Source organism: Muscardinus avellanarius, assembly GCF_963383645.1.
Source record: "Muscardinus avellanarius genome assembly, chromosome: 10".
NCBI classification, from domain to species: Eukaryota; Metazoa; Chordata; class Mammalia; order Rodentia; family Gliridae; genus Muscardinus; species Muscardinus avellanarius.
The window spans coordinates 103,686,765-103,698,335 of record NC_137796.1 but is presented as its reverse complement, the minus strand read 5'-3'; the positions used below and the strand labels follow the sequence as shown (position 1 = coordinate 103,698,335).

The 11,571-nt window shown below is 52.2% G+C and overlaps 1 protein-coding gene across 1 annotated transcript; it reads right to left on the bottom strand.

Annotated features, from left to right (window-relative positions):
- Positions 1–470: 470 nt before the first annotated feature.
- Positions 471–8,299, bottom strand: LITAF (lipopolysaccharide induced TNF factor; the record flags this gene model as incomplete). Its single annotated transcript, XM_080704643.1, has 3 exons — positions 471–579; positions 5,071–5,227; positions 8,080–8,299. The coding sequence occupies 3 exons, from the start codon at positions 8,297–8,299 to the stop codon at positions 471–473; spliced, it is 486 nt and encodes a 161-aa protein (XP_080560769.1).
- Between the last annotated feature and the right edge of the window lie 3,272 nt (positions 8,300–11,571).

Sequence of the window (11,571 nt, the reverse complement as noted above, 5' to 3'; positions counted from 1 at the left end):
CGGAACGCTAACAGGCCCGTCAGTCATAAGGCAAGATCTCCGTCACCCGGGGTGGGAAGGCGGAGCGGTAACGGGCTGGAGGCTGGCCGGGCCGGCTTCGAGGCAGGACAGTCTCACAAGTAAGGCAAACGGCGGCTCCTCGGACGAGACTGCCACGAGAGGCCCACTGAGGCAGGAAGGCAGCCCACAGTGGGCCGCCAGAGGACATTCAGACGGAACCGCAATCACAGTGATCTGGGAAGACAGTGGCCGGGGTCACGGGAGCGGGGACCTCTGAACCAAGGCTCGCGAGGTCAGCGTCTTTGCGTGTCCTGTGCACAACTCCAAGCAGCAATTTCCAGGGTTCGGAGGTTTGTGGCTTCCCTCCAAAAGAAGACACGAAGGTGGGTGCCCCGGAGAGACGAGATCACGGGAGGCCTCTCTCCCGGGCTGACGTCCCGCGGCAGGCGCTCCCTCCACCGAGCCGAGGCCTACAAGCGCTTGTAGGTGCCCAGGAGGGCTTTGCAGTTGGGACAGTAGTGGTCCACGTCCTGCAGGGCGTCCACGCAGAAGGGGATGAAGCAGCAGCCAGCTACGCACCTGAGAAGGAAGAGCCACGGGGAGCAGTTACCCACCGCGCAGCGGGGGACGGTGCCCCCAAAACACCCGTCCACACCCTAGGACTGCGGGCCCGTGAGCGCCACCCGGTGTGTGAAAAGGGACTTTGCAGACACAGTGAAGGATCTAGAGATGGGATCACTCTGGATCATCCAGGGCCCGGCGAGCTGGCCCAGGCCCGGAGAACCAGTAATGTGGGAGACTGAGACAGGAGGATCGCAGGTTCAAGGACAACCTCTGCGACTTGGACTCCCGGCAGCCTAGCGAGACCCTACTGCAAAAACAAGAAAACACAGTAGGGCTGGAGCTGAAGCTGAGCAGGAGAACGCCCCTGGGTTCAATCCCAGCACCGCAAAAAAAGTGAGGCAAGAGGAAGAGAGTGGTTGTCAAGCCGCCAGAAATGTAGATAAATTTCATCATTTTACAGGAATGTGTTGATTCCCAGAGAGCAGAATTTAGAAATAGTCTGAAGGAGACGCTGACTCGTGAAAGACATTTCCTCTCAGTGCCTAAGGTTTCTAGGTCCAAGTCAAGGCAGCCAGACCATTCAGAGATTCTGTTAACCTCTTACCCACTCAATCATCAGCAACCCCAGGCTTACAGCTGGGGACACCGAGGCCCAGAGAGGTGACGTCAGCTGCACACCGCCACATAGTTAGTGTGATCCTCTCCACCACAATTAGGGGGAAAAGAAAGCCGGGCGTGGTGGCGCACACTTGTAATCCCAGCATTTGGGAGGCTGAGACAGAAGGATTGCAGTTTGCAGCCAGCCTCAGCTACTACTTAGTGAGGCCCTTTGCAACTCAGTGAGACCCTGTTTCAAAATAAAGAATAAAAAATAAAGCTGGGGGTGTAGCTCAAAAGTAGAACGCCCCTGGGTTCCATCCCCAGTACCACACACACACACACACACACACACACACACACACACACACACACAAAAGATAGAAAAATGCCAGGCGTGGTGGCGCACGCTTGTAATCCCGGTACTTGAGACGGGAGGATCATAGGTTCGCGGCCAGCCTCAGCTACTTAATGAGGCCCTCTGCAACTTAGTGAGATCCTGCTTCAAAATAGAATATGTTAGCCAGGCGTGGTGGCGCAGGCTTATAATCCCCACACTTGGGAGGCTGACACAGGAGGATTGCACATGGTTGAAGCCAGCCTCAGCTACTTAGTGAGGCTCTCAGCAACTTAGTGAGACCCTGTTTCCAAATAAAATATAAAAAATAGGTCTGGGAGCCGGGCGTGGTGGCGCATGCTTGTAATCCCCGCACTTGGGAGGCAGAGACAGGAGGATCGCGCTGGTTCGAAGCCAGCCTTGCTGGCTTAAGAGACCCTGTTTCCAAATTTAAAAAAATATAAAATAGGTCTGGGAGTGTAGCCTAGAAGTAGAAGGGCTTCCAGGAACCCCAGTACCACCAAAAAAAAAAAAAAAAAAAAAAAAAAAAGGTCTGGGAGTATAGCCCGGAAGTAGAAAGCCCCTGGGTTCCACCCCTAGTACCATCAAAAAAAAATATATATATATATATATAAATATTCAAAATAAGGTATTTTGAATATTTTTATTCAAAATAAAAAATAAAAAAAAATTGGGCTAGGGGTAGAGCTCAGAGGTAGAATGCCCCTGGGTTCAAGCCCCAGTTCCTCCCCCACCCCCCCAAAAAAAGAGGGCGGGACAGGCCTCCACCCTGAAAGCCAGGTCAGCAGAGGCCGCCCTCACCTCCTCCTCTATCCTGGGCTTCCCTGACTTCAAAGACAAAGGGAGCTTTCCTATAAATACCTGAAGGCAATGAACTTTGGTTTTTGGGGGGGTATTGGGGACTGAACCCAGCATTCTAACTCTGAGCTACACCCCCAGCCCTTCACAAAAGCCCTGGCGGAGCCGTGAGACTAGACAGGGAGCCAGATGCCGAGAGCCCTGGTGAATGCCCTTCTTTCTCCTTCCCCTAGGACCTCAAAAAAGTGCGAGGCTCCCTGGGGCTCTGAGCCCCGACCTGGATGGAGGAAGAGAAACAGTTCCTTCCTGGCGATCGATCGATCAGGAGGAACGCGCTGGTATCCAAGCGCGGGGGGCCCCTGCCAAGAAACCCCTCGACAGGTTCCTTCAAGGGCGTACAAGGAGCCTGGGTTTCCCTGCAGCTCCCGGGGCCAGGAAGGAGGGGGAAATTCCGTCATGTTTCCTCAAATTTCTCTTCCAGAAACTACGATCTCTTTGAATATAATACCCTTGGTGCAGACACAAATATTTACCCAATCCCCCTACAGAGGCCGCGGGGAAAAATAGACGAGGTCATAAACGGATAAGAAGTTTTGAAGAGATTTTCCTATAAAGCACGTTAATGGACGGACTGTTTAAAGCTCCCCTCGGAGCCAAGCAAACATGATTACGTCGGTCATGAAATTCTAGAAGGGAAAGGGCCCCTCAGGGTGCCAGCCCGCACAGATGTGCGTGGCCGCTGGCGTGTGCCTGTACGCGGGGCGCCGTCTGAACAGGACACGGAGGAATGACAGACCAGGCGCGGAGAGCCAGAGAGCAGGGCTTTTGTTTGCGGTTTTTGTAATTTTTTTTCTATTGGCGATTGAACCCAGGTAGGGGCATTCTGCCTCTGAGCTACACCCTCAGCCTTTTTATAATGTTGTTTCTATTTTGGAAAAAGGGTTTCACTAGGCTGCTGAGAAGCTCACTAAATTGCTGCGGCTGGTCTCGAACCTGCCACCCTCCTCCGTTAGCCTTCCAAGCGCTAGGGTTACCGGCATGTGCCACCACCCCCAGCTGTCTGGATCTGTTCTGTTTTGTTTTGTTTCTTGGTGCTAGGAATTGAACTCATGGGCATTTTACCTATGAGCTATACTCTAGCCCTATTTTATTTTTTATTCTGAAACAGGCTCACTAAATTGCTAAGGGTCTTGCTAAGTTGCTGAGGCTGGCCTCGAACCTGCAATCTTATCTCAGCCCCCGAATACTAGCGTTATAGGAATGTACCACCATGCCAGGAAGGCAAGAACAGGGGTGTGTGTGTGTGTGTGTGTGCGCGCGCGCGCGCGTGTGTGTGTGTGTGTGTGTGTGTGGAGATTGAAGGCAAGAACAGGTGTGTGTGTATGCGTGTGTGTGCGCGTGTGTGTGTGTGGAGATTGAAGGCAAGAACGGGGGGGTGCGCGTGTGTGCATGTGCGTGCGTGTGCGTGCGCATGTGCGTGTGTGGAGATCGAAGGCAAGAACAGGGGTGTGTGTGTGTGTGTGTGTGTATATGTGGAGATTGAAGGCAAGAACAGGTGTGTGTGTGTATGCGTGTGTGTGCGCATGTGTGTGTGTGGAGATTGAAGGAAAGAACGGGGGGTGTGCGCGTGTGTGCATGTGCGTGTGTGTGCGTGTGTGTGGAGATTGAAGGCAAGAACAGGGGTGTGTGTGCGTGCGTGCGTGAGTGTGTGTGTGTGTGGAGATTGAAGGCAAGAACAGGTGTGTGTGCGCGCGCGCGCACGTGTGTGGAGATTGAAGGCAAGAACAGGTGTGTGTGTGTGTGTGTGTGTGTGTGTGTGTGTGTGTGTGTGTGTAGACTGAATCTAAGCTACGCCCCCAGCCCATTTAGTTTTGTTTGTTTGTGGTAATGGGGGTGGGACCCAGAGGCTTTCTACCAGACCTATTTTTATATATTATTTTTCTACCTCCAAGGCCTATTTTATATTTTATTTGGAAACAAGGTCTCACTATGCTGCTGAGAGCCTCATTCAGTAGCTGAGGCTGGCCAAAAACCTGCAATCCTTCTGTCTCAGCCTCCCAAGTACTGAGATTGTAAGTGTGTTTCACCATGCCCAGCTCCATTTTAGTTTTGTTTTTTATTTATTTTTTTTTTTTTTGCGGGTCTGGGGATGGAACCCAGGGGCATTCGACCTTTGAGCTACACCCCCAGCCCTATTTTTTATTCTTTATTTTGAAACAGGGTCTCACTGAGTTGCAGAGGGCCTCACTAAGTAGCTGAGGCTGTCCTTGAACCAGGATCCTCCAGTCTCAGCCTCCCAAATACTGGGATTACAAGCGTGCCCACCACGCCCGGCTTTTAGTATTTGTTCTGAAACAGTCTCACTAAGTTGCTCAGGGTCTTGCTATGTTGCCGAGGCTGTCCTTGAACCTGCAATCCTCCTGTCTCAGCCTCCCAAGTATGAGGATTACAGGCGTGTGCCGTCATGCCCAGCCAGAGCAGTTATTCTCAACCGGAAGAACTGTGCACCCCAGGAGCAATTTTGGTTACGACGGGGTGGGAGGTGGGGAAGGGAGCCACGGGAGGCAGGGAGGGGCTCAGCATCCTGCAGGGGGTCCGGGATGTCACTCGGGGGCACACCCTGGCGCCTGCCCAGCATAGGCCAGGCCCTGGGTTCCACGCCCAGCACCACACACAGACGCAGCCCTACGACGCCAAGGCGCCCCCCCCCCCAGCACGCGACGCAGGAGGCCCTGCACGCCGAGAGGACTCACCCCAGCAGGCACAGGCTCCCGCAGGACAGCCAGGTGAGGGCGCCGGCGTTGTAGGACAGCTGAGTCACGATCATCTTGCTGCAGGAAGGACAGCACATCTGGACGGGGCGGTCGAAGAAGGAGACGGGCTGTTGCACGTAGACGGTCTGTACAGCGACTGAGGGGGACGGACAAATGGAGGAGCTCCGTCAACACGGACAACGGCATGCAGAAGGCGACGAGGCCAGGACGCCGCGGGGACGGCAACGCCGCATCCCCGGCAGCCACATCCACGATGGCCAAAAGGGAGAAGCCACCCGAGAGCCCGACCGCGGGCGGGCGGGTAAATAAACCACGGCCTGCCCATTCGGTGGAGTATTACTCAGCCTTAAAAAGGAAGGTAATGCCTCCACCTGCTAAGACATGGATGAACCTTGAGGACACTGTGCTAAGTGCAGTAAGCCCGTCGCAAATGGACACTTAGAGGTCCCTTGGAAGTTAACTGTTTGAGGGGGGCACTTTCAGTGGGGGGAGATGGACGGTCACGATGGCTGCGCAGCACTGTGGATGCACGTCACAACCCGAGCTGTGCGTGCGTGCGTGCGTGCGTGCGTGCGTGCGTGCGTGTGTGTGTGTGTTCTACTAGAGTCTGACATGGGGTATTCCATCTCTGAGCTACACCCCAGTTCTTTTTTATTATTATTATTACTATTATTATTATTATTATTATTATTATTACTACTACTATTATTATTTGTCTTGAAACAGGGTCCCAGCCGGGCTTGGAGGCCCAAGCTTATAATCCCAGCATTTGGGAGGTTGAGACAGGAGGTTCGCAGCCAGCCTCAGCTACTTAGTGAGGCCCTTTGCAACTCAGTGAGACCTTGTTTCAAAATAAAGAATAAAAGCCGGGTGTGGTGGCGCACGCTTGTAATCCCCGTGTTTGGGAGGCGGAGACAGGAGGATCACGCAGGTTTGAAGCCAGACGCGCTGGCATTAGAGACCCTGTTTCAAAAATATAAAAAAATATAGGTCTGGGAGTGTAGCCCGGAGGTAGAAGGGCTTCCAGGAACCCCAGTACCACCAAAAAATAAATAAAAAATAAAAAAAATAAAGAATAAAGAATAAAAAATGGGGCTGGGGCTGGGGCTGCAGCTCACAAACAAAAACAGGACCCCACTGGGTTGCTGAGAGCCTCACTAAATTGCTGAGGCTGACTCTGAACCTGCCATCCTTCTGTCTCAGCCTCCCAAGTTCTGGGATTCTAAGCATATCACCACACCCAGCTTTTTTTTTTTTTTTTGGTGGTACTGGGGTTCCTGGAAGCCCTACCTCCGGGCTACACTCCCAGACCTATTTTTACATTTTTATTTGGAAACAGGGTCTCCTAAACCAGCGCGCGTGGCTGGCTTCGAACCTGCGCGATCCTCCTGTCTCTGCCTCCCAAGCTCGGGGATTACAAGCGTGGGCCACCACGCCCGGCCCACACCCAGCTTTTAAAAAAAAAAATTTAAATGATAAAAGAATAAGAAAAAGCAGGGGCTGATAGGTAGAATCTTTGAGGGGGTCATGAAACTTCATTTCAGGAGACCGGAAAAGCCTGCGTGTTCCTGGCGGTGGGGTCTATCTCTGCGAGACCAGGCCTGCGAGCAACCCGTTCACAGGATCCAGCCGGGGCTCACGGGGAACGCAGAGCCCAACCCTGCCCCAGGGCCCAACTGAGCAAGTCTGGGGCAGGACCCCCAAACTGCTTTGTAAGCTCCCGAGTGGCTCGACTAAGGCGGTCCACAGATGATAGAGAAACAGCCATGAGATGGATTCTAGTCTAAACTTTCTCCAGCCACAGAGTGGAGGCTGCCAGAGGCCGGGAGGAGGAGGGGCGGGAGTTTCTGCTGCCAGCCACGCCTCTTTGAGGGGTGATGGAAATGTTCTGGAATTAGCCAGTGTGGACGGCTGCCCAACTCTGTGCATACGCTGAGACCACGGAAGTGTGCACGAGTGAATTATGTCTCCATAAAGCCGCAGGAAGTCGGAGCCATTCCAAGGGCCCAGTGAGATAAGGATTGTAAACAGCCTCCCCGGTGGGGGCGGGCTGCCATCAGCCCTCCACCAAGGAGCCACTCTCCAGACGGGCGTGGCGGCGCATGCTGCCACCCCAGTACCAGGGAGGCCGAGACAGAACAACTGCAGGTTTGAGACCAGCCTCAGCAACCTAGCAAAACCTCGGCAACTGGAGAGAACTTATTTTTGTGGTACTGGGAGTTAAAACCCAAGGGGCATTCTACTGCCAAGCTAGGCCCCAGCCCTATTTTTTTATTTAGTTTGAGAGAGTGTCTCACTGAGTTGCAAAGGGCCTCACTAAGTTACCGAGGCTGTCTGAGAACCGAGACCCTCCTGTCTCAGCCTCCCGAAAGCTGGGAGTACGAGCGTGCGCCATCACCACAAAGCTATTTATTTTTTTACTTATCTATTTACTTATTTGAATATTTATTTTTTTACTTTTTTTTTGCAGTACTGGGGATGAAACCCAGGGGCATTCTACCTCCGAGCTACACACCAGCCTTACTTTTATTCTTTATTTTGAAACAGGGTCTCATTGAGTTGCAAAGGGCCTCACTAAGTAGTAGCTGAGGCTGTCCTCGAACTGCGATCCTCCTGTCTCAGCCTCCCAAATGCTGGGATTACAAGCATGTGCCACCATGCCCAGCTTATTTATGTATTTATGTGTTTATGTATTTATTTATTTATTTAGATACTGGGGGCTAAACCCAGGAGCATTCTACCCTGACCTATATCCCCAGCCCTATTTTATTTTTTAATTTTGAAACAGGTTCTCACTAAGTTGTGAAGGGCCTAGCTAAGTCACTGAAGCTGGCCTTGAACCTGCAATCCTCCTGTCTCAGCCTCCCAAGTAGTAGGGTTACAGTGTGGGCTACCATGCCGGGCCAGCCCAGCACTTCTCTTGCACTGCTGGAGGGCCCCTGCAGTCTTAGCCCCAGGCCAGGGTGGGGAGCGGGAGGCCACACGTACTTGCGTTGGCGTTGGGGACGGGCACCGGCTGCGTGTAGTAGGACGGAGGACTCATGCCCTTCCCATCGGGGCCGGCCACCAGCCCGGTGGTTGGCCCGGGCATGGGTGCCGGGGGCGTCGGGTAGTAACTGTTGACGCCCACCGTCTCCTCATAGGACGGAGGTGCGGTGGGCACCGAGGAAGGTCCTGCGGCTGCCTGGTAAGGTCCTGGAACCGACATTTTACCTAAAACACAAACAGAAGACACCCGTAAGATGTGCGCCTCAAGTCTCCCACTTGTGTCCCCCACCACGCTTCAACCTTCTGTCTGGCAAACCGGAAGTCTAAGCCTGGTGCAGGGGCGCGCGCCTAGAGTCCCAGGACTCGGGAGGCTGAGACAGGAGGGTCACAGGTTCAAGACCCGCCTCAGCAAGTAACAAGACCCTCACAACCTAACGAGACCGTTTCAAACACAAAAGAGGAGAATGCTGAGGGTTCAATCCCACTCCCAAAAAAGTAAGCAAAACACAAATACACCAGAAAACCTAAGGAAGCGTTCCCTCGGGACCCAAGAGTGACCAAGGTAACCAGAGCCTCGCTGAGTAAAGACGTCAAGTAAAACTGGTCAGGCCTGAAAACCACCCAAACCCTGGGAGCCCCACGGGCGGGCGACCCAAACCCAGCCGCTACTTCTCCAGCCGCGATCCCGGACTGTGACCCCACAATGGCGCCATGTTCTGTGCCTCGTCTCCTCATCTCCTCTCCCAGGGCGGGTCTCATCCACGTCTCAGAAGACGGGAATGACGCGGGAACCCAAAACCAACCACAGGCCCTCGCAAACGGGGTGAGCAAAAGAAGCCAGGCACCCCAAGACGCACACTGTACACCACCAATTCCATCGGGTCCAGGAACCGGCAAAATGAGACCAGGAAAGCGCGGAGCCCTGGGCTGGGAGAAAAGTCTAGAAGGGTGGGAGGAGCTCTTGGGGGGGGGGCTGGTCATTCTCTTCACCTGGGGGCTGGTTACCTGGGTTTGCCTATGAAAATTCAATTCAATTGAGATGTGCAACCTTTTTTGTATGTCTGGTGTAGTTTTTTCTAAAACATACACACATAGCCGGGCGTCGTGGTGCACAGTTGTAATCTCCAGTACTTGGGAGGCTGAGATTGGAGGATTGAAGGTTCATGGCCAGCCTCACCCCTGTTTCAAAATAAAGAATAAAAAATAGGGCTGGGGGTGTGGCTCAGAGACAGAATGTCCCTAGGTTCAATCCCTAGTACCGCAAAAAAGAAAAGTAAACCCATGGGTTAGACATGGTAGTACATGACTATCATGTGTGAGGCTGAGACAGGAGGATCACAATTGGAGGCCAGCCTCAGCAACTTATAAAGTTCTCAGCAATTTACTGAAACCCTGTTTCCAAATAAAAATTAAAAAGGGCTCAGAGTATAGCTTGGAGGTAGAATGCCCCCTGGTGCTTGACTTGAGAGGCTGAGACAAGTTTGAGGCCAGTATCAGCAACTTGGGGAGACGTTGATTCAATCCCTAGCGCCATAAAATAAAATAAAATAAAATAAAATAAAATAGCCAGGCGTGGTGGCGCACGCTTGTAATCCCTGCGCTTGGGAGGCGGAGACAGGAGGATCACGCAGGTTCAAAGCTGGCCGTGCTGGCTTAAGAGACCCTGTTTCCAAATAAAAATATAAAAAATAGGTCTGAGAGTGTAGCCCGGAGGTAGAAGGGCTTCCAGGAACCCCAGCACCACCAAAATAAAAATAAATAAATAAAATGTATAGAAGAGCCAGGCATGATTGTAATCCCAGCGCTTGTAATCCCACACTTGTAATCCCTGTGCTTGGAAGGCGGAGACAGGAGGATCGCGCAGGTTCAAAGCCAGCCTCAGCTACTTAGTGAGGCTCTCAGCAACTTAGTGAGACCCTGTTCCAAATAAAGTATAAAATAGGTCTGGGAGTATGGCCTAGAGGTAGAAAGCCCCTGGGTTTCACCCCCAGTACCACACACACACACAGTATAGTCAACACACAACCACGCCATTTCCCATTCTGCCAGGCAAATGTGCTCTTCTGTGAAGGCACAGAGGTTTTCCTCCCTGGCAGAGCTGCTGCTGCCTAGAAGTACATACCGGGACCACTCTGCCCCGTCTGGCAGCCGTGGGCAGCCGGGCTGGACAGTGGTGTCCTTGTGTGGCTGTTTAGTGTTACAAGAGCCCTTCAAGCCTGTCTCTGGTGTAACGGGGTGCCAGGCGCAGGGCCCTGGACAGGCCCGCGCCCCTCCCTGCATGGTCAGCCTCGAGTCCCAGGGCTGGTGGGGCGCAGAGGGACGGTGAACCCCACGGCAGGAGGAGGGGAGTCCAAATCCTGGCTATGGAGGATGGTGCTGGGGATTGAATCCAGGGGCATCTATACCCGAGCTATTCCCAGATGCATTTTATTTTTACTTGGAAATAAGGTCTAAGTTGCTAAGGCTGGCTTCGAGCCTGGGATCCTCGTGCGTCGGCCGCAGCCACCCAAGCACTGGGATCGCAGGCCTGCACCACCACGCCTGGCCTAAAGGAACAGCTTTCAAAGTGTAAAACGCGAGCCAGGCGTGAGAGTGCATTTGTAATCCCCACGCTTGGGAGGCTGAGACAGGAGGATAACGCAGGTTCAAAGCCAGCCTCAGCTACTTAGTGAGACCCTGTTTCCAAATAAAATACAAAATAGGTCTAGGAGTGTAGCCCAGAGGTGGAAAGCCCCTGGATTCCACCCCCAGTACCACAAAAATGATAGATAGATAGATAGATAGATAAATTTAAGAAAAAAAGGGTTGGGGACCCAGCATTCGGGAGGCTGAGACTGGAGGATCATGGTGAGTGAGACCCGGTTTCAAAATAAAGAATAAAATATAAGGCAGGGGATGTAGCTCGAAGGTCAAATGCCCCCGGGCTGCTCCCCCAGACCCATTTAAAAAAAAAAAAAAAGGTCGGGGATACAGCTTGGAGGTAGAATGGTAGAATGATGCCCCTGAGTTTAATCCCCAGGACCACAAAAAAAAAAAAAAAAAAAAAAAAGGCTGGGCTGGGGTATATAGCAGTGGCTGAGTGCTGGCCTGGCACATACAAGGCCCTGTAACAAAAACAGTAATAAAACAAAACAAACATAATACTTCGATTCTTGGGAAGCGTTTAGGTAAGGCTAGGACAACCTGAGTATGTGAATCCAGTTTTTCAACAATGAATTTGATGAACTCTGAATATAGATTAAAATGTTTTTGATGAAAGTTTGGCATGTAATTTGTGATAAAACATAGATGCAAAACACACCCTGGATTTCAAAAGCTCAGTATGAAAACACTAGAGTCAACCGGGTGTGGTGGTATACACCTGTAATCCTGGTTCTTGGGAGGCGGACAGAAAGATCGCCGGTTTGAAGACAGCCTTTACAAGTAAGGAGACGCTAAAAGTCTAGCAAGACCCTGTTTCAAAATAAAAATAAAATGGGGCTGGGAATATAG